The following is a 26821-nucleotide window of genomic DNA, read 5'->3' on the forward strand; positions in this document are numbered from 1 at the left end:
GGCATGAAGGTTCTCAATCAAGCGAGTCCCGGATTTTGGGTCTTGAGATTGGAATTATCTCTTTACAAAGATGAGGAGTCAAGACCAACGACTGAATCCAAATCCATAAAAAAATGGATCATTGATTTGGACCTTACATGTCTTAAAATCTGAATAAATAGTCGATTTCAAACCCACCTCTTTACCTTTACCATGTTAACATGGACTTATGACTTAATGCTAACTATGGAATTCATGGATTATTTTCAAGCGAAGTCAAGAACCAAAATCCATTAGTTCTCGGATTCATCGTCATAATACCATCATAATATCAATAATATTAGTACAGCAGCATCCCTGAATCGAACAAGGGGCGTCCATGACACGCCATCCGGGCCCAACCAATGATGCACGAATGGTCTGATGTGTGCAATTGTCCACACCATTGCTATATTTATATGTTGGTGCCTAAGGGTGGGCCCCAGCCACCGCCAGGCGAGCTCGGCCCGATTGGCCCCGGGCCTGGGCTGATAAAAACCTGGCCCGGGCCCGGGTCAGCCCGGTTCGTTTAGATTAAAAAAATAATTTTTAAATTTTTTTTAATAATATATATTTATTATTAATAAATATATTTTATATTAAAAAAAATATTTTAAATATCGGACCAGGCCCAGGCTATCGGGCCGGATCGGGCCAGCCCGGCCTCCCACCCTTATTGGTGCCTCATTAATTTTTTTTTTTCTATTTAGAGAGAGATACCCAAAAAATTTTAAATTTAAACTTTTAATGAAGTTAGCTAAAAATTTCTGCTTTGCCACCAGGTTGATCCGATTGGAATTATCTGTTCCCCGTGATTTTAGTAAAGAGAAAAAAAAAACTAAACAAAGTAGCAAAAAAAAAAGAACATGTAGTTTTTCACCAATTATCCAGTTAGACTTTTTTTGGTTCATTTCTCTTAATAACTCTCAATTAGTTATTAGTTCACAATCAACAAGAGAGAGGTATTTAAAAAGAAAGAGATATTGAAAAAGAATTGGACTTATCTTAGATCACCTTTTAGGGCCCGTTTGATGGGCGGGTGAAATCCTGTGGAAAGGGGAAAAAAATCTGTAACCCAACAAACAGGGTGAAATTTCACCCGCTCAACGCAAAAGGGAGCCGGTGAAATTTCACCCGCTCGACTTCCTCCACAGCTCTTCCTCCTTCGCATTCTCACTTCTCACCGTCGCTCACTCCGCTCGAGTTCCGCTCTCACCATCGCTCACCCCGCTGGACTGCCGCTTTCACCATCGCTGCTCTGCCGTCGCAGCTCCCCTCCTCGGGCCGAGCCATTTCGAGCAGAAGGCCTTTCTTCCCCACCAAGCCTCCCATGCGTCCTCAGCAACTGAGTCCAGAGGTTATGGGGTTGAGAGAGGCGCTTTCAATGGTGGGTGGCAGCTGAGGAGCTTCCTCCGCAGTCGACGAGCTCCCTCGCGGGCATCGGGTTAGGGCTTTCCGGAGATGAGGCCATGGGAAGCAAGACTCGACAGTGCAGAGATTGGGGTTCTTCGCAATGGCCGCCGAGGAGTTAACCCGTAGGCTCTCGAGGTAAAGGAGCTTGCGGCGAAAGAGGAGGCCAGAACCGGAGATGGGAGACGAAGAAAGGGAATTGGAGGACTTGAGCGGCACAACAGAATGAAGGTCAGGGATGGAGGCGAGGGATCCCCATGACGTCAATGAAGTTCGTGGTGCCAAGATTGAGAAGTCAGTTTTGTCAAATCTGCAATAAATTATTTTTTTTTGGCATTCCTTGGTTCATCGTTTTAGAATTTGTGTCTGTTCTTCTTTTCTCCCTTCAGTATGTTTCAAAATTACCGATGCATAGTTATTACATGCAGTTCTGGCTGGCCCTCTGTGGTGCTTTCTCAATTGATTACATGCAGTTCTCGCTAGCCCTCTGTTCCACAGTTTATGTTGCAACCAGTTGTGGCACCCTGATTCGAAGCAGGCGAGGCAGAGGACTGGATGTGGGGAGCAGTTGGTTGGGGAAGTTGTGGAGAGAAAACAGGATGAGGAGGGGGAAGTTGTGGAGAGGAAACAGGATGAGGAGGGAGCGGGGAATTGCTGAACGGCAGCCTCAATGGTGGATGGGAGTTATCAAGGGGAAACTCGCGTTTGAGGATGAAGTTGGTCAGGTTTTATGCCGCTTGTGATGAAGTCCGAAGTGCAGAACACTAGTTTGATGAAATGCCTGAAGGGTCAGTTTCAGCAAATTAAAGTTGGTTTATGTTTCGACGGATGTTGTAGACATTATTGTTAGGCAAAAGCATTATTGTTGGGCTGCGAAGTTGGGTGTTCATTAGGATGTGTATGTGGCTTCTTCTCTGATCAATTTGTATGGGAAATGTGGGGCTGCTTGGGACGTGCACAAAGTGTTTGATAAAATGTTTTGGAGAGATGTTGGCTATTGGAATTCCATGAAAAGAACGAAGACATTCATTGTTGGGCATAAGGCTACAATATGAAGAAGAGCAGTTCTAATAAGGGGGAGGAGAGGAAGATGACCAAATTGATTTTTACAACTAAAAATTTGTCTGATATGGTGGTCAATCCAATCTGTAAGATATGTTCCATAACAATTTCATTCAATACTTAGTCATTGATTTTTGTATTGCATATGCTAGCCCTCTTTTCATCAATACTTAGCTCTCTTTTCATCAATACTTGGGAAGAACGTACCTATATCGTGTCCATCAACTGCCTTAGTGGTTGCAATAAAATTTATATCACGCCGATCAACTGCTTTAGTGGTTGCAATAAAATCATTGGGGACGAGAAAAGAAAAAAAACAATATTTACCACGTTAAATTGTTTTTGTGCATCAAACAAGGTTAAATTTACCGCATTAAATTATTCTTGTGCATCAAACAGGGCCTCAGATTGGAAAAAGGAAAAATTTCATCCTGTAAATTTTTACCATGATAAATTTACCACGTTAAATTTCACCCGACAATCAAACGGACCCTTAGGTTTAAACTAATAAGCAATTCCTTTGTGGCCAGACAGAATGAGAATATAATTAATTTACAAATAATCACTCGACTTTTGCTCCATGCACGTTAACCGCTTAATCAACAAATAACTTCCTCTATCTATTCAAGATAAAACAATTTACAGTCTGCAGATTCATGTCATGCTTGACGGCTGAAAAAGAAGAGAGCGAAGGTCTGGCGAACGACCGTCGACAAAAAAAGAGTTGCCATGGGCTAGGGTTTCGAAGGGAGGGGAGATCACTGGTTCTCCTCCCTTTCTTCAGGGAAGCTCATAGATGTTGCTGAGAAGAATGAGAATCACGGACATGGACATCTGCAAAAAGGAATCCCTGCCTGAAAGGAAAGGGCTTATGGCAGGGGAAGGCTTGGGCCCGTTTCCCAAGCCTTCAGCAAGCAATCTTGGAGCAAGAAAGCATCCGCCCATCACTTGAAGGAAGACCTGGAGATGAGCGACGCAGAAAGGGAGAAGGAATCTGAAGAGGGCGGGAGGAGTAGCAGGAACAAGAAGAGCGGGTACGGATTCGACAAAACAGGGCCCCAACCATCCATGGTTGTCGATTGTGCAGGGGGAAGCTGAGCTGCCCATCAACAAAATGACTTGCCACCTCTAGAAACCAGAGAGATTGACTGATGGGTGAGAAACAGTGTTCATTTCACATGAGTCCTACAAGGCAATGTCGAAGCCTTTGAAATTTACGGCTATAGTTGCTCTAGCAGGTGGCAATGGCAAAGGCAGGACGGACTACCTCTTCTTCTTTGATGCGCTTCTAAAACAGTGGACGCACATTCCTTCGGTGAAGTTTACCACGATCAGAAAAGGAACTTGCTGGTAAGTTCAGATTTTATAAGGAAGGCGTTCAAGAGGTACTCAAAAGCCGGGCGCCTGGAAGACAGCTCCTTGCAAACGGATGGCCGGTGCGATTTTGGTCGAATTATAGTTTCAAATTTTTAATAAGCATAGAAATATAATTTTTTAAAACGTTTATATAATATGAATATAATGTTTTAAAACGTTTATATAATATAAATGAAATTTTGCAACATTTACGTGTAAATTTTAAATTTTTCAAAGATTTTGCTGAACTCTATTTAATTTGAACAAGAATTATACGGTCAAATTGATAAAATATTGGCGTGGTTATGGTCGTGGCACATTTGTACTGAACTCTTAGTCTTAAGCCTTTCATCTAAGATGCTGTAAGCAAGCCCAACCATCGTCACTAACATAATTGAGTGGCTCAATTCAACCATCTTTACTATCAATACCAAACTTAAAAGTTAATTGCAGGAAAAAGAGGTCGACGCACGCACTGACCGATACAATACATGCCACACAATTTTTTGTCCGAGCTAAGCAGCTATAGTTTTAAAATTTTAATAGTCAACTTGAAATAGAATAAATTTTTTATATATGTTAAAAAAAAAGGTTGAAATTTATATGTAAATTTCAAGGGAGGGGGGTGGGGGGGGTGACAAGGCCCTGCCAGCCCTCCTGCCTCTGCCCCTGATGCCACAAACAAGCTTACTTAGGTAACATCTACTTTCACTCAATAGTGGAGATAGGAATTTCAATAATGGGGTTGAGCTATGGTTTTTAAATTTTAACACGACCGAAATATAATTTTTCAAAACTTTTACATGTATTAAATAATTTTTTTTATATTACAATTTTTGTTTTTTGAAAATTTGAGAGGGGCCATTGCCCCTGCTGGCACCCCTGTCTGTAACCCTTAATTAGTGTTTAAAATAAATGCAAATTCACCTACAAACACAAAATATTAAGGTTTGAACCATAGTCACATAAAATGGCCATTTAAAACTTTAAAAGATGCATTTTTTTGACAAAAACATTAAAAATGAAAAAAATGCACTTTTAACACGTTTTCACTTTTTTCTATTTTTTTCAGTTTTTTTAACGCCAAACAGTTTCTTTTTCATTTTATATTTTTTATTTGTTGCAAATCTAGTTACTGTTTGATGTTTGTGTTATTAGTTTCTCACCTGTTTTATTTTTTCCTCATTTTTTCGTTTATTAAATTGTTTAAAAATTTATGGCATTTTTTCTATTTTTTTCAAAGTTGTCGTATTATAGTCGAGAAAAACCACTCAAAACTCCAAGTTGTTATTTGTGACTATGGTTTAAACTACAATGACATTCTGTACAACAATAATTTAATTAGAAGTAAACAGATTCAAGCCACAAGCAATAAGAAGATCAAGATTGGTCAACATATTTTCCCTAGCTGGATCTTCCTAACCGTGGAATGATACTCCTCAACATGGACGTTGTTGTTGGTCTGCTAATATAGCTACCCACTGAAGTTGGCTGACCAAGCTCGGCTCTCACAGTGCCAAGGGATGGTCCTCCTTGAGCAGTATCGAGGGTCAACATTGCTAAGCACCCAACTGGGTCTTAAACTGGTCTAGGATACTATACACAACATGGCCTAAGGATGTCAATATATCCAATTTGGTTTGGTTTCAATATCACATCGAACTGTTCTGAAAAAATTAAAAAGAAATATAACATGAGGTTAAGAAATCGGACCAGATTCAAATTTAAGAAATGATATCTGATCAGATTCAGATTCAAATAAGCATAAATATTCATGGATTCAGTAGGGTAACGTTTGATGATTTTACCATCCATAACTTCTTAACAAAAAGGGCATGCATTAGGTCATTTTTCCTATGAGTACCAAATTGTGGATAGAAAGTACTTGAGCTTTACAACACAATTTTTTTGGGGTTACAAATGCATAAATATGACCTAAATAGATTACCATAATTGCCAATATTTTCTCAAGGGAAAGTAAGCAATATCAACCTTTGTTGGCAAGAGAGTTATGCATCGTGGGTCTTCATTGTTATGTACCAAAAGATTTACTTATATATATATATATATATATCACAGTAATTAACGGCAAGTGGAACGCAGACTTAACATCAGCTTAGTTCAAGCGCTCCCCTCAAATAATAACCATCTTTGCTTTATTGCAAGTCTCAGCGCACTATATTATCCAAATAAATCCATATTAACGTACATGATGAAATAAGTAACAAAAATAAAGTGGCTGAGATAAGGAACTACATAATTAGGATTACTAAATTTCTTCTTGCACTTCTCTGTCAACAGGGCATGCTTCTGTGACGGAATCCACAACTTGACTCAAGGTTGGTCTTCCATCCATTTCTTTTTCTATGCACTGCAAAGCCACCTTAATTAGAATTTCCACGCTTGAGCTGTTATACATTCCATACAACTGTGGATCTACTATTTCTTGCACCCAGTTCTGATTCATTCTCACCATTTCTCTAATCCATGGGACCAATTTTTTGTTTCCAACTTCTCCATTTTCACCTACCTGTTGAGATCCAGTGGAATTTCGGCCAGTCATCAACTCCAGCACCAAAATGCCATAGCTGTAAACATCAACCTTGGATGTGATGGGTAGGTTCAAAATCCACTCAGGAGCCATGTAACCTCTTGTTCCCCTCACCTTAGAAAATTTAGAGATGTTATTTCCATGTCTATCGGAAAGCTGGGACAGACCGAAGTCAGCCACTTTTGGCTGGAAATTCTTGTCCAAAAGAATATTTTGTGGCTTCACATCACAGTGAAGAACACATTCTAAGCATTCCTCATGAAGATAAGCAAGAGCCTTTGCTGTACTTAGTGCAATATTAAACCGATTTTCCCAAGTAAGCATGGTATCATTGCTGAACAAGTTCTTCTCTAATGACCCGTTTTCCAAGTACTCATAAACTAACAACCTTTTCTGTTTTTCAGCACATAATCCAAACATAGTCACTAAATTCATATGATTGATTCTTCCGATGGTGCTTACCTCACTCCAAAACTGTGCTTCTGATCCGTGGCTCAAACCTTCTAGCTTCTTTACAGCCACAACTCTCTTATCCTCTAGGACTCCTTTATAAACCACCCCGGATCCTCCCCTACCGATTTCATCATCGAAATTTTTTGTTGCTTTTTTCAACTCTTCGAAAGTGAACTTTCTAAAACCCATTGAAGCAGCCATATAGCATTATTGTTTTCTTATGAAAATAAACCCAACCAAATGTCACACACATTATTTCTGCAATCCCAAATGCTATAACAAAACCGAGTAGATATTTTGAATAGTCTCCATGTGCTTTGCAGACTTTAGGTAAATATACTTTTGGACAATCCATGTTGGAATGGTCAATACTGCTGGCGATAAAGTTCATTTGTATGGGAATTTTGACAAACATATCACCCAAAAAGTGAGGACCAGAGTTACCATTAAAGAGAACGCTCTTTGGGTAGCAATTTCCTTCTCCATCCAGCCTGTATCCAAAGCCACGACAGTTGCAGTCACTTCTGCATATGCTTTCACAAACTTCAAATGCTATTTTTGTTTGATAGTTCAAATCATTTCCATAGAAATCTGTACGTGGTAGCTTAATAAAGTTCACTTCTGTCTTATTGCAAATGATATCGAATTCTGGTTTGCATCCTTGAATCCAGTCATTTGAAAACCCGGAGGACAAGTGCATGTGGGGTTTGGTTTGTAAAAACAGACGCCATTTTCCCCACAAAGGCCATGAACTCTACATGTTTCCAATTCTGGCATCCATGTAACTTCCCAGTCTTTTGTTGTGTGATTGAGGCTGTATAGCCTCATAAATCCATCAAAGTCTATCGTTATTCTTCTCTTGACTCCTAAGCCAAAATCTAGTGCAAAAAATTGCAACCCATCACTTGAAATAAATTTTCCCATGTCGTTCAGAATTGCGTACCTTGAACTATCATACCTATGAAAGATTTCCAAGCAAAACAGTGTTATAGATTGAAGTGATAAACTATAGAAGGTTAAATTGAGACCAACCATCTTAACAATATATAATATTTTAGATAGCAGAATCATATGACAGTTGTGAGTGTGTGTGAAAGAGAGGGAGATTAAAATACTCCTTGTTGTAACATTACTGATAATTAATCAAGAATATCAGGTGCAGGGACATTAATATTGTTACTGCAAAATGAACAAATTGCACAATGAGAAAATGGTATTTTGTGTTGCTTTCTTGTTTTGTCCTTATAAAGAGGCTTCTTATGTTCTCCTTATTAACTTTAACCAAACGGACCATTGGATTGAATCTGACTCTGAATCTGCTGATCATACGGATTATAATTATAATTGCATATGACTCTATATGGCTCTGCATTGGCTACTTTATAGGCAATGTATGGGCCAGCCAACGCATATTTTAATTGAATCATTAACATAAACACACAAAAGGTCACGAATTAAATTAAAAACAAGTTAAAGTTTTTAATTAATTAGATTTTTGAATTGCAGATAAAAAGGTATAAAAATAATAAAAATTAGCAAATCTACAATTTTTGTCAAAAGGTTAAAGATATAAAATCACTAACAATTTATAATGTTTTAGTTAGTCAATCTAAAAAAGTAATTATCTTTTATGCTAATAAAAACTAATTAATTTGGACATAATTCAGATAATAAAAGCTAAAGAACTTGAATTTGTCTTTCCTTGAAGATAGTTTTAGTATTTTGGTGTACTGACCGCAACTTAAGTTAGTAACAACTTAGGATTAATTGACAAATAATTTTTATTAATTATAGCGTCAAGTTTACAGGTATTTTTAGCAATATGAAGCAAATACACTACATATACAAATTAAAATCGCCTGCGCTATGGCTCCAAACTAAGTAAGTACCTGGTCCTTCCGTTCTAGAAGACATTATAGTCAGGGTTGGGCCAATAGACGCTGGACGTGTAGGGCCCGTCATACTTGAAACTAAGCAAGCTGTCGTCATTGATGTGGGCAACGAAGTACCCAGTGGTGTAGACGCCCACAGCTGCTCTGGACACCAAGCGCATGGAGCTGGTCAATGGCTGCCCCGGCAGCAACGTATCCGTCGGGTGGTCGAAGCTCTGCCACACCACCCTCTTCTCGCCGTCCAACAGTAAGAGGTTGCCCGTTTCCAGCAACTCTGCAACCACTCCCGCATTCGTGAACACTCTCCCCAAAAACGTTTTGGTAAATTTGTTTCTAAACGCAATACTCTAGCAATTTCTAAAAGATGTAAATGTTTTCGCTCTACTACTCCATTCTGTTGTGGAGTAGCGACACAATTATGTTGTTGTAAAGTACCTTGCATTTGAAAGAAAGAGTTTATCTCATATGAAAAAAATTCAGACCCATTATCAGAGTGCACATTATTAGTACAGACTCCAAACTGATTTTTAATCATGGCAAAATTTTTTTTCATGAGATGAAATGTTTCATCTTTATGTCTCATTAGAAAAACTCATGTAGATATTGTATAGTCATCAACTATACTTAAAAAATAATGTGCTCTAGTAAGAGTGGACTGAGTATACGGCCCCCAAATATCACAGTGTATTAATTCAAAAGGCTTTGTTATTTCAATGCTACTTAAATCAAACTTTAAGCGAGTTTGCCTTGCGCGATGACAAGCATCACAACAAATTTCCTCATTCAAATCACAATTCAAACCTATATAAGAATCAACAAGTTTAAGACGAGAAAGAAAAAGATGACCGAACCGCCTATGCCAAAGATCTTGGGAAGAGGACACGGTAAAGTAGCTTGTAGATGAAGTCATTGGATCGAGTTCATATATGTCTTCTCTTTCTTTACCCTGACCAATCATCATCATCGATGCCACCTCCAAGACACAATGGGTAGGAAAGAAAGTTATGGAACAATTTAGTGCTTTGGTTAATTGACTCACAGAGAGTAGGTTCACTTTGAAAAAAGGAATATGCAAGGAATTTTCAAGAATGAAAGGTGGTAGTTTAACATCACCAGATTGATGAACATTTATTGTATGTCCATTAGGTAAGTTTATAGGTACTCGTCAATTTGTTGGTTTTTGAAGTAGAGAACTATAGGCAAAAAGTGTGTTGACTTGCTCCAGAATCGATAATCCAAGGAAGATGGTATGAATGTAGATTACATGTGAAATTGATAGAGACAGACTAAGTTCTAACAAGTGATAAGAGTTTATGATACTCATCCATAGTGAACTAGGGAACAACTTCCTTGGAAGATTGACGGTTCCTGCCAAAGAAACTAGTACCATGGCTTGAGTGGGGGTCCACCGGCCTTTGACAACAAGTGGTGGCTGAAAGTTGGGATCAGATATCACATGGGAACTTTCATAGCCATTAGTATCTTTCGGTCTGCCAATATTCTTTGTTGTCGATGCCATGACTGCTCCTTGATGAAAAAAAACAGAGAGCCTGTGCTATTTGTGCTGTGATGGAGCAGAGTCGTGGTTTCTGGACGCCAAAAAAACTTGGATTCTATCGCCAGAGGCAAATGCAAAACGTAACGCTCAGAAAAAAACCACGCTGCAGAGAAGACAGCGACTTCTTACGCACAAGAGAAGAGAAACGCCGCAAGGAAGGCGGCAGAAATCTAGAAGATCTGGTGGACACAGGAATCTCCTCTCAGCAGCTCTTGTTCTCAGCTTACAGGTTAACTTGGTAGCAGGTTCTCTCAACCCTTCACCAGTCGCAAACTAAGCAGTCATATTTGCTTGTGTTCAGAGCACAAGAGGAACCCAACATGAATGAGTATTGGGGATTCAATCGCCGGAATTGCGTCGGCAGTCGCAGGGTTCCTTTACGGCTCTGCTTCTTAACTCTATTTCCTGCTCCTTCTTCGACAACAGACTCACGAATAGCAAGATCACCTCCAAGCAACAAAAGATCATGTTTTGAACATGAGAATAATCAAGTGGAACATAAGGATTGGAAACGTCACCGGATTTCTCAGAAAAACCCCATCTTTGGCACAATTGGGGAAGCATAAGAGAAATCGGTCGCCGGCTGTCACAGAGAGCTTCCTGAGTTGCAAGCGATGAGAAAGTTGTCGGGCGCTCTCTAGTCTCCTCTTGTCTGACAAAGCGAAGATCGTAGGAAATTTGAGCGGAAGCAGCACGCAGCAGACGAGAGGCTGGATATTTATTGTCTCTCGTTGGAACACCTCATTGAAAGGAGGGAAGTCCTAGGAAGTACAAGGAGCAACGGCGGCAACAACGGCCCTAATCAGGCGACAGTTAGCGTTGTATATGTCATCTGGCGTTACTGAAAGCAGGCTTAATTGGGCAGCAGATAAAAAGGAGGGCGTTGGTTGATCATCTGCAGAGATGGCCTTCAAGTTTTTGAAACAAGAAAGGATGGCACACAGGCAGCCCTGTGGAATCTCCCCTTTCACTCTTTAGCTCTAATACCAGATGAAAAAACTTGTGAAAGAGACTAGACGAGCGCTCAACGAGATCGAGGAGAAAAAGAAACGAATTGGGCACAGAGAGAGGGGAAATAGAGAGAAAGAGAATAAAGATTAGGGAGAGGAATGAGAAAACACAGAATATACGTAGCTCGGCATGTATGCCTACGTCCACGAGAAGCAAGGGAGAGCTAGTATTGTATATTTTCTCTATGTTCATTGTTTCACTCTACAATCACTATTTAACGTGAATGAATACAACAATTACAAAGCAAGAAATCATGGAAAGAAAAATTAAGAGCAATCCATGGTGGGAAACTTTTAATTTAAGTAACACTATCCAACTAATCATGGTAATACCATGAATAGCATTGCCATAATGAGCCTCCTGTAGAACCGTTTCAATAGAGAAGAGACGAGAAAAAGAGAATAGCTTGCTTCCTTTCATTGATCTTTCACACTTATATACAAGATTTCAACAACATTTGGCTCATCTTTTCCCACAACTTTCAGGTTCATCCAATGCTGCAGCTTCACGCGAGTTCATCCAAATGAAATGCTTATCATTAAGCAGCAAATAAGGAGGAGATGAGATAAGGAAAATCTTTTTTAACAGAAAAACAGTGTTAATTTCAAATGAGTTCAACATGACAATGTCGAAGGCTTCGAAATTCACGGCAATAGTTGCCCTAGCAGGTGGCAATGGTAACGGCAGGATGGACTACCTGTTCTTCTTTGAAGCGCTTCTAAAGCAGTGGATGCACATTCCTTCGGTGAGTTCAGATTTTAAGGAAGATGCTTAAGAGGTACTAAAGCCAGGCACCTGGAAGACTGCTCCTTGCGAACAGATGGCCGCGAGACAGGAAGCGGCTTTGGTTGAATTATAGTTTCAAATTTTTAATAAAATATATATTTTTTAAAAATTTTATATAAGATAAATGAAATTTTGTAACATTTACATGTAATTTTTAAAATTTTCGAAGATTTTGCTGAATTCTATGTAATTTGAACAAGAATTGTACGGTCAAACTGCTAAAATATTAGAGTGGTTATTTTCTTGGCAATTTTGTACTGAAGTCTTAAGCCCTTCAGCTTAGATGTTGTAAGCTAGCCCAAACAGATAAGTTAGTGGAACTGGACCGTCACTAAAACATAATTGAGTGGCCCAATTCAACCATCTTTACTATGAATACCAAAATTAAAAGTTAAATTGCAGGAAAAAGAGGTCCACGTATGCTCTGACTGATACAATACATGCAAGGAATTTTTTATCAGGGGCCAAGTTATAGTTTCAAAATTTTAATAGCTGGCAAACATAAAAATTTTTAAATTTTTTTATATAAGTTAAAGTAAAATTTTTGAAATTTATATATAAATTTTCAAAAGTTCTTAAAATTTGAGAGGGGAAGGGGAACAAGGCCCCTGCCAGCCTTCCTACCTGTGCCCCTAATGCCACAGACTAACTTATTTAAGTAACATGCACATTCACTCGGTAGTTGAGGTAGAAATTTCAATAGTGGGGTTAAACTATAGTTTTTAAATTTTAAAGGGGCCGAAATATAATTTTTTAAAACTTTTACATGTGCTAAATAATTTTCTTATATTACAAGCAAGTTTTTGTTTTTTGAAAATTTGAGGAGGGCCATTGCCCAGCACCCCCTGTCTGTCTCTCAATGCCTCTCAATTTGTGTTTAAAATAATTGCAAATCCACCTACAAATCTCACATATAGAAAATATTAAGGCTTGAGCTAAACAAATTCAAACCACAAGCAATACAAAGATCAACATTGGTCTATATATTTTCTTTAGCTGGAGCTCCCTCACTGTCGAATTATACTTCTCAATTTGGACTATAGCTACCCACTGAAGTTGCCTGACTAAGGTCGGCTCTCATAGTGCCAAGGGATGGTCCTCCTCGACCAGTATCGAGGGACAACATTGCTAAGCACCTAAGTGGGTGTTGAAAAGTTATAGGATACTTTACACATCATGGCGCATTGTGAATAAGTATGTCAATATATCCTATTTAGTTTGGTTTCATTATCATATCAAACTATTCTGCTAAAATTAAAAAGAAATTTAACATCAGGTTAAGAAATTAGGCCGATTCAGATTTAAGAAATGATATCTGATCAGATTCAGATTCAAATATGCAAAAATATTCGATCAAATTTGGATTCAGTAGGGCAATGTTTGACGATTTTACCATCGATAACTTCTAAACGAAAAGGACATGTGTTAGGTCATTTTTTCCTATGTGTACCAAATTGTGGATAGAAAGTACTTGAGCTTTACAATGCAATTCTTTGGGGTTAGAAATGCAAAAATATGACATAAAGAGATTACCATAATTGCCAATATTTGCTCAAGGGAAAGTAAGCAATATGAACTTTTGTTGGCAAGAGAGGCATGCATTTCATTGGTGAGGAAGGCCTGCAGACGCCAAAAGGGCACTTACATCTTTGTACCAAAAGATTTACTTCTATATATATATATCTTGTTAATTACTGTGATGTATATATATATATATATACACACACACACACACATACATATATATATATATATATATATATATATATATATATATATATATATATATATATATATATATACATAACAGTAATTAACAACAAATGGAACACAGAATTACACTTCACAGATAGACTTTATTAATTGATAGGAGCGCTCCGCCGGCATGATAACCATCTTTGCTTTATTGCAAGACTCAGCGCACTATATTGTCCAAATAAATCTACACTAACGTACATGATGAAATAAGTAACAATGATGAAGTGGTTGAAACAAGCAACTAGAAAATTAGGATTAGTAAATTTCTTTATCAACAGGGCATGCATCTGTGATGGAATCCACAACTTGACTCATGGTTGGTCTTTCATCCCTTTCTTTTTCTATGCACTGCAAAGCCACCTTAATTAGAATTTCCATGGTTGAGCTGTTATACATTCCAGACAACTGTGGATCTACTATTTCTTCCACCCAGTTCTGATTTGTTCTCAGCATTTCTCTAATCCATGGGACCAATTGTTTGTTTCCAACTTCTCCATTTTCACCTACCTGCTGAGATCCAATGGAATTTCGGCCAGTCATCAACTCCAGCACCAAAATGCCATAGCTGTAAACATCAACCTTGGATGTGATGGGTAGGTTCAAAATCCACTCTGGAGCCATATAACCTCTTGTTCCCCTCGCCCTAGAAAATTCAGAAATGTTATTTTCACATCTATCGAAAAGCTTGGACAGACCAAAGTCAGCTACTTTTGGCTGGAAATTCTTGTCCAGAAGAACATTATGTGGCTTCACATCACAGTGAAGAACCCATTCTAAGCATTCCTCATGAAGATAAGCAAGAGCCTTTGCTGTACCAAGTGCAATATTATACCGACTTTCCCAAGTAAGCATAGTACTATTGCTAAACAAGTTCTACTCCAATGACCCATTTTCCAAGTACTCGTAAACTAACAGCCTTTTCTGGTTTTCAGCACAAAATCCAGACATAGTCACTAAATTCATGTGATTGATTCTTCCTATGGTGCTTACCTCACTCCAAAAGTGTGCTTCTGATCCATGGCTCAAACCTTCTAGCTTCTTTACAGCCACAACTCTCTTATCCTCTAGGACTCCTTTATAAACCACCCCGGATCCTCCCTTACCAATTTCATCACTGAAATTGTTTGTGGCTTTCTTCAACTCTTCAAAAGTGAAGCTTCTAAAGCCCATTGTAACGGCCAGATAGCCTTGATTGAGATTTCTGAGGTTGATTGTTTTCTTATGAAAATAAACCCATCCAAATGTCACACACATTATTTCTGCAATCCCAAATGCTATAACAAAACCGAGTAGATATTTTAAATTGTCTTCATGTGCTTTGCCGACTTTAGGTAAATATAACTTTGGACAATCCAGTTTGGAATTGTCAATACTGCTGGCTGTAAAGTTCATTTTAATGGGAATTTTGACATACATATCGCCAACAAAGTGAGGGCCAGATTGTCCATTAAAAAGAATGCTCTTTATAAGGCAATTTCCTTCTCCATTCAGCTTATATCCAAAACCACGGCAGTTGCAGTCACTTTTGCAGATGTTCATGCAAGCTTCAATTGATGTTTGTAGTTGGTAATTTGAATCATACAAATAGAAATCTGTATGTGGAAGCTTAATAAACTTCACTTCTGTCTTGTTGCAAACAATATCAAATTCTGGTTTGCATCCTTGACTCCAGTCAGTAGGATCTTTCATTTGAAAACCAGGAGGACAAGTGCATGTGGGGGATGGTTTGTAAAAACAAATACCATTTTCCCCACAAAGGCCATGGACTCTACATCTTACCAATTTTGGCATCCATGAAACTTGCCAGTCTTTTGTTGTGTTATTGAGGCTATACAGCCTCAGAATTCCATCAAAATCCATCGTTAATCTTCTGTTGACTTTTAAGCCAAAATCTAGTGCAAAAAATTGCAACCCATCACTTGAAATAAATTGACCGATGTCATCCAGAATTGCGTGCCTTGAACTATTATACCTATGAAAGATTTTCAAGCAAAACGGTGTTACAGATTGACATAATAAACTATAGAAGCTTAAATTAAGACCAACCGTCTTAACAATATGTAATAATTTAGACAGCAGAATCATATTACAGGTATGGTAGTGTGTGAAAGAGAGGGAGATTAAAAGACTACATGTTGTAATACTACTGATAATTAATCAAGTAAATCAGGTGCAGGGACATTAATATTGTTACTGCAAAATAAACAAGTTAAAGGATGAGAAGAAATGGTATTTTTGTTGCTTTATTGTTTTGTCCTTATGAAGAGGCTTCTTATGTTCTCTTTATTAACTTTAATCAAACGGACCATTCGATTGAATCTGACTCTGAATGTGTTGATAATAGGGATTATATTTATAACTACATATGACCCTATATGGCTTTGCATTGACTACTTTATGGGCAATGTATGGACCTGCCAACGCATTTTAATTGAATCATTAACATAAACACATAAAAAGGTCATGAGTTAAATAAAAAACAAGTTAAAACTTTTAACTGATTAGATTTTTGAATTGCAGACAAAAAAGTACGAAAATAATGACAATTAACAAATCTACAATTTTTGTTAAAAGGTTAAAGATATAAAATCAAATAACAATTTATGAGATTTTAGTTAGTCAATCTAAAAAAATAATTATCTTTTATGCTAATAAAAACTAATTAATTTGGACATAATTCAGATAATATAAGCTAATGAACTTGAATGTGTCTTTCCTTGAAGATAGTTTTAGTGTTTTGGTATACTGACCTGAACTTATGTCAGTAAGAACTTAGGATTAATTGACAAATAATTTTTATTAATTATACCGTCAAGTTTACATGTAACTTTAGCGATATGAAGCAAATAAACTACATATACAAATTAAATCGCCTGAGCTATGGCTCCAAACTAAGTAAGTACCTGGTCCTTCCGTTCTGGAAGACATCATAGTCAGGGTTGGGCCAATAGACGCTGGACGTGTAGGGCCCGTCATACATAAAACTCAGCACGCCGTCGTCATTGATGTGGGCAACGAAGTACCCGGTGGTGTAGACGCCCACAGCTGCTCTGGACACCAAGCGCATGGACCTGGTCAATGGCTGCCCCGGCAGCAACGTATCCGTCGGGTTGTCGAAGCTCTGCCACACCACCCTCCTCTCGCCGTCCAACAGTAACAGGTTACCCGTTTCCTGCAACTCTGCAACCACTCCCGCATTCGTGCCATCCTTGTTGGTGGTCGTCCACATGACGCTGCCGTCTGCGTCCTCCAGGTAGAGGTCGCCTCCTCTCCGGAATGACAGCCCAGACGCCCTGCTCTTTACTGGCCGGTCCCTGTTAGCCATCCAGACGACTGTTGCCTGACGGTCGAACGTCTCGGCAAACCAAATGGCAAAGGAGAAAGCGTTCTCGCCCACTTGGTAGAACCCTGCCTTGAACGTCCCTTTCTCCGAAACAAGCACATCCACGGAAGGCCTCTCCACAGAGAGGAAGCTGCCTCGGTACAGGACACTGGAAGGCGGAGACAAGGCATGGATGATAGGAAGAGCTGTTACCATGACAAAGAAGAGACTACTCCATCCCACCGACGCAATGATCTTCATGATGAGAACGGCGGATGCCCCTCTAAGGGTGGTCTAGGGCTGTTTCCAAACGTGCATGAGAAGCAGTACACTGGTCTGTTGGAAAATCAAACTGACTATTTAAGTTTCATCAGTATTGCCCAGGAAACTCAAACTGACTATTAAAGTTTCATTGACCAACTAAGGTAAGAACAAAGAAAAAGAAGAAAGCCAAATAGGAGTAAAGGCAAGGAATGTTCGCTGGTGGCTGGTGTGGTAGACCGGTGATCTTGTTCTTGTAAGCTGTGATGAGTGGATTAATAGCTGGGTCGACTATTCTTGACGTGAATCGAACGCCTCCATCGACAGATAAGGACGCTGGTGACCCATTCCTTGACTCTGAGTTCAAGGAAAATCCAACTGTTGCTCCTCCGTTTTGGAAAATGGGATCCAAAAGAAGAGTCCTCAAAACTCTATGGCTCACTTTCTTTTCACTAATTCAATGATGTAAGTGCAGCATCATGGAGTTGATTTGACAGGAACCAAATTTTTGAGTTGCCTGGAACCTGAAACGGGTTACAGGATTTCTACCATAGAAAATCACATTATGTATAGTGTCATTATTTGGGTTTGAATAAATTACTTCACCTTGCTTAGAGGGGCATAGCTCAAATGGGTGGTTCGATAAGTCGCATGTCTTAGACTCTTAAATTTCACCGGCGGGGGTTGTTAGGATGAGCAGTTACATGCAAGTTAAGTTAACTTCTCACCGTCTAATGCTAACATATCTCGGGATCCTGAGGTCTTCGTCCCTTGTTTGGATGATGGGATTAATGTTCTTGATTGCCAAAAATTAACCTCACTTTGATGCATCAAAAAAGAAAGAGTATGATTGGGTTCAGGTATCGATCCTTACGAAGCCACCTATGAATTAGATTTGGATTAGGCATCTAAAAGATCTGTTTATACTATTTTTGCATAAAAAAATTTTGAAAGGCTGAAGGAGGCTTTGTTGGTGTATGGAACTTGATCCATACTGGACACTCATTTACAATACCGCGGAATTTTTTTTCATATGTAAGGGCATATATGTCATTCTGTACAAATGCGGGTTTGCCCTAATCCTTAAGTTTTGAGGATGACCGCCGCTTGTGAGTGTCTGTTCTGTGTGTTCATCTGAGAGAGAGAATACAAGAGATCTGTGCGACCGTGGACGTAGGAGATTATTGTTCCGAATCACGTAAATCGTTGTCTTCTTCCTTGTTGCTTCTAACCCCCTCTTGTGAGTGTGAGAGGAGAGTTTATTTGTTTGTTTTTCTTAACAGGCTTCTGTCAAAAATCCGTCCGTTCCAAGCAAATTCCACGCGTAAGAAGAGGAGGACGTTTCTGATCTCTGCCCCTCGTCAAGGGGCACACGCGAATGGTTTGCAACTTTTTCATCAAAGAATAAAAGCTTGGCAATCTATAGAATTCAACTGATTTTTTTTTTGTACGTTTAACAACTCAAATTTTCAGGGTCAATTTGTGCAAATCCAAATCGGGAATTGCATAAGAAAAATCTAAACCGAATGCATGTCGACCCTTAGCGCAGTTCCGTTCCTGTATCAAAATCTCACTTGATTTTTAGAAACCAAACTTATATCCAGGGGCGAATCCAATTTTTTTTTCTTCCTGGAGGGGCTGAGCGGTCCAAGGGTCAAATACCATAGTGCTCTACCAAGATTTTTCAAATTTAAAACTGCAAATGCCAAATAAAATGTTTGAAAATATTAATGTTAAAATTTCATTTTTTCAAAATCGCTTCTGCCTAGATCCAATTGCGCAACATCTGCAATCGAAAACCAAATCTGGTTCTTGGTTTATTTACCCAATCCGATATATTATATCGAAATTGGAGTATACCTTCGAGTAAAGACAAGCAGTTCGGAATGCAACCCAATCTATCAAAATTTGACCTTTTCTCGGTCCTCAATCTCAATCAATAGGATCCAACCATTTTCAATGCAAACAATGACAATATTAATGGAGGTACCCATCGACAGAGACTTTAAATCTCTCTGAAATTAAAGTAAGTATAATTTGTGTATTCTGTGACTTGCTCTTCTCCAACGGCGTCTCTCTGCTATGGACCAGCGAGTCTGGTGGAGTTGATTCGTTTCACTATCAACCGTGACGTACACGGTACGTAACGTTTCAAAGACGTTTCAAAGACGAAATTAATTTGGGGATGGCAACTTGATTTGGAGAACACCACCGATTAAAGTGCCAAAAATATGATAAAAGCTTAAAATATGATGAAAGCTTAATTTGTTCCAAGAGTCGTTTCTCAATGGAGAAAGCAATAATGCATAGTCATGATTTTTCCAAGGTTCAGGAACCGAATGTCCAACAATGGCTTTTAATTAATGTTTTCTCACCTAGACCATAGACCACAACGACATAAGCATAGGAACAACAAGAAAGCTTTTTCCAAAGTTTTAATGTTGATGATCAGAAATCAATGACAAACGAGCCTTTCTGAAAGAAAGATTATTGTCAGAGGAAATGATAGTTTTGCATGATACTTAATAAGCAAGCTGCTGAAATGAAGGGATCAAATCTATGTACATGTTGTAAACAAAAAGTAGTCACCAACGTGCAAGTTGAAGTACAATGAAGGTAACTCAGGCACAAGAAACAAGCCCGGTATTCTATGGAACAAAAGGTTGAGTGGGGGGTTTTGTCCTTCGCCCATGGGTAGGTCACTTGCCTTGTCGGAACCAATTGTCCATCATCAGTTTGATAAAAAAATTTTATCAAACTCGATCTCGCAGCATTAAATTAGGAAATGATAGGCAAATGCTTTGGTGTGTAAATCCGTTAGTGTTTGAAGATGCTGATAGATACAGTTAATGTTTTCTATTTATGCTTTCTATCCTAATGCGGATTACCATAACTGTATGCTTTCCATCCTAATGCGGATGATAATAACTGTATGCTTTCCATAGATATAGGTTGTAAAAGAATCGTTATCTTCTATGTTTTTTTCATCGTATCCGAGCTAGATAGTTTAGGCTGCTCCAGTACCCACTCCTTCTTCTGCCGCAATTTATCCCCTTTCCCAAATTCTCTAAATTCATTGCTCTTCACCTTAACCAAGAGAATTTCCCGCTTTGGAAATATCAGACTCTAGCCTTGGTAGAAAGTCAAGACCTTTCAAGGTTTTATTGCTCATGGAGAAGATTAGGAGGCAGTAGCTGGATGATTCACAGAACAGCGACCTAAAATCCAGCTTATATTTCACAGGGGAAGATTGATACGCTATCAAAATGCTGGTTTACCAGCATCTTGTATGAGTGTGTCCATGGCTTGGATGTTGGCATGCGCGCAGCCTAATAGCATGTTTGTTAGGCTAGACACTGTGTCTTATAATGTAAATCGAAACATACACGACTGATTGGTTGTGACAATCAAGTTTTAACATGTTTTTTTCTAAAATTTCAGTTTCCCTGTGGTTATGAGACAAAAAATTCGAGACATGTGCTTACTGATTTGATTCAATATTGAATGAAATTTCAAGTTCACCCAACAACATTTTTATTGAAAATATAGAATATGCTCGGTAAATAAGGATCATTAGGAAGTGTTTCATTTATCTATCTTGCAGACAGGATGTTTGCACTGTGTATATGCATTTACTTTTATTTGGCTCAGCTAGTGGTTGAAATGATCCGGGAAAATACCCACTAATCGAATACTCCAAAAATCTCTATGCACAGACCAACTATTCATATGCAGGGGAAATATTCTGTGTTGGAAACATATTCCCGGTCACATGCTGTGATGGCCACCAATGTTGTCATGAATACACGGGTTTCTTGAAGGCCATCAATGTTGTCATGAATACGCTACTGGTTTCAGGAACACACCTTCTGTCAGTATAAATGTATGGTTGGCAGAAATTTGATGAAAATGACAATTGAAACAAAACATCATGTGCTTCTGTGTAATAGAAAAGAAATTGAAAATAATCATCTCCATGTACTCTAATCGGGCTTCTCAAGATTAGGCTGCACAATGAGTTGAGCCAAATCAGGCTTTATCTTAGCGTAGCTGCGACTACATAACTGTGTCATGAACGAAAGACCTTTTGTTGTTAAGTTTTTCTTTGGGGGATATTTGGATGCATAATATGTGCATTCTTGCCTGGAATTTTCTGTTAGTTGGCCATTCATTGTTGAATTAATTAAAAAAAGCACTTAAACTATTTAATGAGTTAAATTGGTTAAAATAAACAAGACAAATTAAACAAACGGAAACAAGTTAAACGAGTTACCCAAATCAATCTCGAGCTTGAGCATGGTCTATGTAGCATGAATCGAGTTCAAGCCGAGCTCCAGCTCGACTTTTTTTTTACTTGGTTCAAGCTCCACCTGCTGCCCCAAGCTGGACTCATGTGCAGTCCTACTCTAAACCCTTAAACTATGATTACCTTATTGGAGAAGGCCACTTGATGCTTGAGACATAGCCACGAGATGAAAGCGATGCTTGTTACGTGGAAATATCGCTTACTTAGGTGCAGGGGTGGAGCCAGGATTTTTTTTAGGAGAGAGAAGAACAGTCCTACCTCTGGATCCGGATAGTGCCAAACTAAATTCGAATCCAAATTATATGTGGCGCAACAAAAAATTTTCAATGTTTTCAATGTAATTTTTTTTTTTCAATTGGCTGGGGTGGGTCCATGGCCCTGGCGGGTGCCCCCCTCCTTCCGCCCCTGCTTGGGTGAGAAAATGGGCAGATGCCTTTAATCTTTTTGAGTTCTTCATTTTCTCAAGGGTAATTTCAACTTCTAGGAAAATTCTTTTTACACTTATACCTTTTTGTCCTGGTAGGAGGGCATGTGTAGTGGATATATATATATATATATATATATATATATATAATTGATTAGTGAAGCCAAATGGAATAGTACAGAAAAGAGTTCCAACGGGAAGTTGCTGGGAGGAGAATACAAACTTATAGCTAATGGAGAAACTTAAGTAATAGGTGACCTCAACTTAATCCAATCACCCCCCTACATATCGTCACATATATAATGACATCCATGAATTAATGCAAGACTAAGCATATTACAATTGCCCAAATAAATTCACAATAACATAAGGTATGACATCAGCACAAAACAAACAACCAAAAGTAGTTGCCCAAGCAACCAGTAAGATGATTGGGATTACTCAATTTCTTCATTCATTTCTTTGACAACAAGGCAAGCAACTGTGATAGAATCCACGACTTGGCTCATGCTTGGTCTTACATCCCTTTCTTCTTCAATGCACAACAAAGCCACCTTAATTAGAGTTTCCATGCTTGACTTGTCATACAATCCAAACAACATAGGATCTGCTATTTCTTCCACCCAGTTTTGATTTGTTCTCACCATTTCTCTAATCCATGGAATCAGTTGTTTGTACCCTTCTCCATTTTCACCTATCTGTTGAAATCCAGTGGAATTTCGGCCAGTCACCAACTCCAACACCAAAATGCCATAGCTGTAAACATCAACCTTGGATGTGATGGGTAGGTTCAAAATCCACTCAGGAGCCATGTAACCTCTTGTTCCCCTCACCCTAGAAAATTCAGAATTGTTATTTCCACCTCTATCGAAAAGCTTGGACAAACCGAAGTCAGCCACTTTTGGCTGAAAATTCTTGTCCAGAAGAACATTTTGTGGCTTCACATCACAGTGAAGAACCCATTCTAAGCATTCCTCATGAAGATAAGCAAGAGCCTTTGCTGTACCAAGTGCAATATTATACCTATTTTGCCAAGTAAGCATAGTACTATTGCTAAACAAGTTCTTCTCCAGTGACCCATTTTCCAAATACTCGTAAACTAACAACCTTTTCTGCTTTTCAGCACAAAATCCAAACATAGTCACTAAATTCATATGATTTATTCTTCCAATGGTGCTTACCTCACTCCAAAACTGTGCTTCTGATCCATGGCTCAAACCCTCTAACTTCTTTACAGCCACAACTCTCTTGTCATCTAGGAGTCCTTTATAAACCACCCCGGACCCTCCCCTTCCGATTTCATCACCGAAATTGTTTGTTGCTTTTTTCAACTCTTCAAAAGTGAACCTTCTAAAGCCCATTGATACAACCACATAACCTTGATTGAGATTACGAAGGTCAACTGTTTTCTTGTGAATGTAAAACCATCCAAATGCCACACAGATTATTTCTGCCACCCCAAAAGCTATAACAAACCCAATTGGGTACTTTAAATAGTCTCTCTGTGCTTTGCCGGATGCATAATCTCTATCTAATTTTTTAGGTGAACTTACTTTTGAACAACCTGCATTGGATTGGTCAAACGTGCCGGTAAGGTTCTCCTGTTTGGGAATTTTTATATACATGTCGCCAAAAAAGTGAGAACCAGATTGGCCACTTAAGAGAATGCTCTTTGGGTAGCAATTTCCCTCTCCATCCAGCCTATATCCGAAACCACGACAGTTGCAGTCACTTTTGCATATGTTTTGGCAAGCTTCCAATGATACTTTTGTTTGGTAGTTTAGATCATAGCCATAGAAATCAGTATGTGGAAGCTGAATAAATTTCACTTCGGTTCTATTGCAAACAATATTGAATTCTGGTTTGCATCCTTGATTCCAATCAGTTGGAACTTTCATTTCAAAGCCATGAGGACAAGTGCATGTAGGGGATGGTTTATAAACACATATTCCATTTTCCCCACAAAGGCCATGTACTCTACATCTCTCCAAAACCGGCATCCATGAAACTTCCCAGTCTTTTATTGTATGATTGAGGCTATAGAGCCTGAGAATACCATCAAGATCCATTGTTAATCTTCTCTTGACTCCTAAACCAAAATCTGATGCAGAAAATTTCAGCCTATCGCTTGAGATAAATCGTCCCATGTCATCAAGAATTGCGTACCTTGAACTATTATAACTGTGAAGGAAGCCCAAGGGAAAAGGCATTTCAGTTTGGCATATATAAAGCATTTTGGGAATATTTTAAAGAGCAGGAATCATTTTACTTGGTCAGTTGGAGAGTTTTGGGTTATTTAAATACTCTAATCAAATTGTAACCTACTAAAGTAACATGATTTTGGTGCAGTGACATTGATTATTAATGCTAGAAATGAACGAATCACAAATATTTACTGCAACTTATTGTCAACAGAAAAGCTAGAGTTATTTGGGGGTTTTATAATTTAGCATGTAACTTGGAAGAGTCATTAAAGTGCTTAAGATAATTTATAATTATATTTTAAGTGAATGATGATTCTAGCTATTCAGAGTCACCTAGCCATCTAATTAGGGCTGTCCATCTAAAGAAAATAAATGGTTGATAGGAAAACAATGAGAAAAATGTATAACCTAATGTTATATAACGAAAATGTCCAATCACATTTTTCTCTTTGTCATCCATCATGGTGGATCAAATGACATTAATTAGAAAGTTGAGTGATTCTGAAAAGCTAGTGTCATCAATATATACATCATAGGTGTGTATATATATATATATATATACACACACCTATGATGTTGGCCCAAGGCAAAATGGCTCGTTGAAGGGAGTACTTGTATGTTCTTACTTTTCCTCACGTTACATGCGAGACTACTACTAATGCTGTTAAAATCATGGTTTTTTTATTTAATCATTTTAGCGTAAAGAAAGAAGAAGTCAGCTAAGTCAAATAAAATTGAAAATTTTAATTGATTAAAATTTTGAAGTACAAATTAAAAAGTGCAAGACTAAAAAGAAAAAAGGAAGAAAAACCAACCACTGAACATTAGTATGCTTTATTGGATTCTCTTTGTTGTTTATTTAATAGTTAACGTTGAAAAGTGAGGAGAATCGGATTAAGAAATACATTTTCTAACAGTACTATCCTTATGTGATTTAGAATGGTTTGTTTCGTGAGAAATTATTATGGCATGATTCTTACTGCAAACATATAGGGACATTTGGATGAGACCCTCAAACGCAAAGTTTTCCAAAATTAGGGGGTGTTTGGCTGACACATCATCATGAAACCCAATTTTATGAAAAATTTTTAGTGAAACTCAGTTTTGTAGTGTTATGATGGGTTTCAAGAAGTGAATGAACCAGTTGATTCATTTTCTTCAATGTCATATCCAAAGCTAGGGTTTTATATGAATAATATGAGGGGAATTAGGTTTTTTTCACTCTCACGTTTAATTATAACTTGGTTTTCTTTTAACCCCTTTTTTTATGAGGCCTTTTGGACGGTGTTTGGATGACATCTCAAAACCAAGATTCGATGGAAAAAATGAAAAGAAAAACCTCCAAAACTAGTCTTTGGTTATCATCCAAAAACTCCCACAGTATTTAGTGAGTTTCTATCAATTGGTCTTTTTGTTCCAATAACATACCTAAAACGCAGTATTGAGTGAAGAACCTACTCTAGCAACTTTACGTAAGGCAAAGTTTTTTGTCGCGGTAATGGAAAAGTTGACAGATAAGTCATCTATATACGAAAGGCAAGGTTATTTACTTCCCTTTTGAAAATCAAGTTCTATCAAAGTTGGATTCTTTCTCAAAAAGTAGTTTTGTGGCATCCAAATGATCCCATATTCCTTCTAGGTCTTCTAATATGCATGGCCACACGAAAAGAATAAAAAATGAAAAATGCATCAGTTATGCCTTCAAAGTAATGAAGTAAGTACCTCGTCCTTCCGTTTTGGAAGACACTATAGTCAGGGTTGGGCCAGTAGATGCTGGACGTGTTGGGCCCATCGTAAATGAAGCTCAGCACATTGTCGTCATTAAAGTGAGCAACGTAATACCCCGTGGTGTAAATGCCTTCGGCTGCTCTCGACACTAACCGCAAGGACCTCGTTAATGGCTGCCCTGGCAGCAATGTATCCGTCGGGTGGTCGAAGCTCTGCCACACCACTCTCATGTCCCCATCCATCAGCACGAGGTTCCCGGTTTCCCACAACTCCGCTACCTCTCCGGCACCGGCGGTGGTGTTGGTGGTGGTGGTGGCCGTCGTCCACACGACATTGGCGTCTGCATCCAGCAGGGCTAGATCGCCTCTCTTTCGGAGGGATAGCCGAGAGCCCCTGCTGTTAACAGGCCAGTCCCTGTCAGCCATCCAGACGACCGTCTTCTGCCGGTCGAGCGTCTCAGAAAACCAGATGGCAAAGGAGAAAGCGTTCTCGCCAACTTGGTAGAACCCTGCCTTGAACGTTCCTTGCTCTGAAATAAGAACGTCTGCGGAAGACCTCTCCACAGAGAGGGAGCCGCCTCGGTACAGGGCATTCGAAGGCCGAGACGCGGCAAGGATGAAGGGAACAGCTGTTAGCATGACAAAGAAGAGACTACTGCATCCCACCGACGTAATGATCCTCATGATGAGAACAGCTGAAGCCCTTTCTCTTTCTCCGCCAA

At 38.7% G+C, this 26821-nt stretch overlaps 2 protein-coding genes and 2 pseudogenes across 2 annotated transcripts; all 4 read right to left on the minus strand.

Moving 5' to 3' along the window:
* Positions 1 to 6115: 6115 nt before the first annotated feature.
* Positions 6116 to 7051, minus strand: LOC126410591 (putative receptor protein kinase ZmPK1). The gene has a single exon (XM_050080730.1). It carries the CDS (start codon positions 7049 to 7051, stop codon positions 6116 to 6118), a length of 936 nt encoding a protein of 311 aa, XP_049936687.1.
* Positions 7052 to 7102: 51 nt separating this feature from the next.
* LOC116265323 (putative receptor protein kinase ZmPK1) lies at positions 7103 to 10261 on the minus strand (annotated as a pseudogene).
* Positions 10262 to 14019: 3758 nt separating this feature from the next.
* Positions 14020 to 17520, minus strand: LOC116266121 (putative receptor protein kinase ZmPK1; annotated as a pseudogene).
* A 4990-nt stretch (positions 17521 to 22510) lies between these two features.
* On the minus strand, positions 22511 to 26783 carry LOC116265325 (putative receptor protein kinase ZmPK1). The gene is made up of 3 exons (XM_050080731.1): positions 26095 to 26783; positions 22813 to 24349; positions 22511 to 22746 (listed from the first exon to the last, which is right to left on the minus strand). Exons 1-3 carry the CDS (start codon positions 26781 to 26783, stop codon positions 22606 to 22608), a joined length of 2367 nt encoding a protein of 788 aa, XP_049936688.1. The 3' UTR covers positions 22511 to 22605.
* Between the last annotated feature and the right edge of the window lie 38 nt (positions 26784 to 26821).

This window comes from Nymphaea colorata, chromosome 12, assembly GCF_008831285.2.
Source record: "Nymphaea colorata isolate Beijing-Zhang1983 chromosome 12, ASM883128v2, whole genome shotgun sequence".
In the NCBI taxonomy this organism is placed as follows: domain Eukaryota; kingdom Viridiplantae; phylum Streptophyta; class Magnoliopsida; order Nymphaeales; family Nymphaeaceae; genus Nymphaea; species Nymphaea colorata.

Excerpts from the sequence above, each read along its gene's own strand:
- LOC126410591 (XM_050080730.1), bottom strand. The coding sequence starts at position 7,051 with ATGGCTGCTTCAATGGGTTTTAGAAAGTTCACTTTCGAAGAGTTGAAA.
- LOC116265325 (XM_050080731.1), bottom strand. The coding sequence starts at position 26,783 with ATGAGGATCATTACGTCGGTGGGATGCAGTAGTCTCTTCTTTGTCATG. Across the intron at positions 24,350-26,094 it reads TTCCAAAACGGAAGGACGAG|TTATAATAGTTCAAGGTACG; the intron begins GTACTTACTTCA and ends CTTCCTTCACAG. Across the intron at positions 22,747-22,812 it reads TTCCATGGATTAGAGAAATG|TCAAGCATGGAAACTCTAAT; the intron begins GTGAGAACAAAT and ends TTGTATGACAAG.